Source organism: Protopterus annectens, chromosome 9.part0 (assembly GCF_019279795.1).
Source record: "Protopterus annectens isolate FY-2018-M chromosome 9.part0, PAN1.0, whole genome shotgun sequence".
Taxonomy (NCBI): domain Eukaryota; kingdom Metazoa; phylum Chordata; order Ceratodontiformes; family Protopteridae; genus Protopterus; species Protopterus annectens.
The window spans coordinates 1,132,943,519-1,132,946,018 of NC_056743.1; the positions used below are offsets into that span (position 1 = coordinate 1,132,943,519).

At 34.8% G+C, this 2,500-nt stretch overlaps 1 protein-coding gene across 4 annotated transcripts in view; it reads right to left on the reverse strand.

Annotated features, from left to right (window-relative positions):
- Positions 1-2,500, reverse strand: part of LOC122811859 (protein CTLA-2-alpha-like) — a 249,742-nt gene that overhangs the window by 195,708 nt on the left and 51,534 nt on the right. For all 4 annotated transcript variants that reach the window (XM_044083982.1, XR_006366309.1, XR_006366307.1 and 1 more), the window contains exon 2: positions 1,663-1,765. In XM_044083982.1, coding sequence (XP_043939917.1) covers positions 1,663-1,762 — 100 coding nt within the window. In that variant the 5' untranslated portion in view covers positions 1,763-1,765. The remainder of the gene's footprint in view (positions 1-1,662; positions 1,766-2,500) is intronic.

The following is a 2,500-nucleotide window of genomic DNA, read 5'->3' on the forward strand; positions in this document are numbered from 1 at the left end:
AGGCTACTACAAAAGGATCCTAAAATGTAAAAATAGAAGAACTTTAAAAGTAGTGCCTTAAAAAGTAGAACATAAAGAGTCATCCATTCCTCATACCTGGTTAAGCTCTAAGTTAAATACAGTGATACAAGGAGATGATGAGAAATTTGCTATTTTGAACAACACTTAGTAATATATATTTTTTCTTAGAACAAACTAGTATTTATGAACTAACTTGACTTTAAAAAAGATCCATAGTTAGAGCTTTTTGTAATATACTTGAAAAAGAAGTTAGTGCTAGTTGTAATATGCATGAAACATGAATTTCCATGATATATGCTTATGAAAAAGTCCATCCAAAACATCATCATGGCTGGTAGACATTTATTATCCTGCAGGTTTAACAAATAAACATTTCACTACAATAACATTCCCCAAGGCTGGCTACACAGAGAATAAACAAGGCAAGCAAGCATTTTTTTTAAAGATGACTTAAAAAGGGTAGCAATACAGACTAATTCAGTTAATTAGCTTGGAAACCCCTTGGAATACACTATATGACCTGCGATCTCTCAGCAGCCATGGTCTCCCCTATTGCCCCACCATGGCTCCATATGTTCTGATAACCACTCCCCACTCCCGACTCAAACTAAGCAGGAACACTTTTTTAAACCACATTTGGTTAACATTTTAACACCCTGGATAAGCAGAGCAGGAACACTGCTTTAAAACCAGATTTAGTTAACTTGTTAACTTTTCGGCTGTGAGACAACCTCTCTCTCTATAGCAGTATGCTTCATCACTAGCCCTACCGTCTAATTCCAGTTTTAAGTCTGACACATTTCTTGTTTACACCAGGCAGATCTGAGGGACTGCACACGAAAGTGCCACAGAACTCAGACAACCTCGAAGCTCTTACATCCTATGTAAATCTAACACTGACTGTTAACATTATACTTGTTATTTATAATTTACCCTTTAAATTATTTCCACCTAAAAAACTTCTCATGCAACACACAGCTAAATTTTGGTAATACATGAATGTTCTTTAAAAATGTTTCAAATTGTATGAAACAAAGTTACTAGCTTTATTAATGTTTAACAATGTGTTTTAAGAAAGTTTTCTCTGGTTAACAACATGATTCCTAAAATGGATGACAGAGCTAAAACCTACCCTACTCACACAGGGCTACACCCACAAGAAAACTTGGGCTGACTGAAAAACAGAAAAAATACCCATGCACACCCACTATGATGTAATTGGTGGTTTTAGCCCTAAGCTCAACCTTGAAAGATTGTAATAAATAACTTAGTCATTACACTGGTTTCTCAGTCATCTAAGCAGCACTTATCTGCCAAATAAAGAGATTTTACTTCAAGAAAACTGAGTACAAGTATTATTTTGTTTAACGTAGGATAGAATAAGAACCTACCTACACTTTCCAGACTGGACCAAACAAAAGCAATACAATTGACTAAAAGGAAGATCAATGGAACCTACAACCTAACAGGTGATACAGGATTTCCCACTTGTTGGCAAATTACATATCATCCAAATAGTCAAATACAGGAATGCATACTCATTTTTTTTGTAACTGATAAAAGTACACTTTCCTACCATGTGCCAGACTGTTCAGCAGAAATACATTCAACCAGTTTTAAAATCATTTTACAGTATCTCACCAAACTTAATCTTCCAATTTTCCCACTCCTCATCAATCGATGTTGCCGAACATATTGCAACCAAACTTACAAGAATAACAGCTGTCAGGATCTGTCTCATTTTCTGTGAAAAATAAATGATAATCTGTATTAATATATGCAGAAAACAGCTTCAGAAGTAGTAATTACAGCAGCAGTACTACTTTTATTCACATTAGTGTTGGTAGCACTTTAGTAATAGTTCTAATTTCTTTTGGTAGCACTTTATGAATAGTTCTAAGTTCTTTATCTTTGTAACTAGATAAGATTCATTAAATACAATTACATAACATCCAGAGGACCCAAGATGTTGTATTCTAGAGTAGTACAATGTGAAAGAATGGATTTTCAGAAATAGCTTTTCACCTCAATCATTCAGGCTGCTTTTGGAGGTAAATTGGTATCTCTATTCAATATATTGCAGTTTTCTTATAAGATGCAATATAGATTGTAACTCTTAGTAAACAAAACAAATCAAACACACGGCTCTCAAATGGTATATGTACAATATCTACATTCTTAAGTGGGTGCATTTCATACTGCAGGGCGATAAAATGAAGAACACTGAACAACAAATGATCACTGAAGTAGTCTAACCAACACCATTATCCACAAATTATATTTATCAGCTTCAGTGGATCCACAGTTTGCGATTATTCTGTGGTACCAGAAGGATCAGAATGTAATATATCCTATGTGGACACTGACTGCCTGCATTCAAATCCCATTATTGGCAATGCAGTGTAGCACAGTGGTGATGGAGTCTTCCAGATGAAATGTTAACCTGACATTAGGGTGCTTCATTTGCAAGTGGATTAGA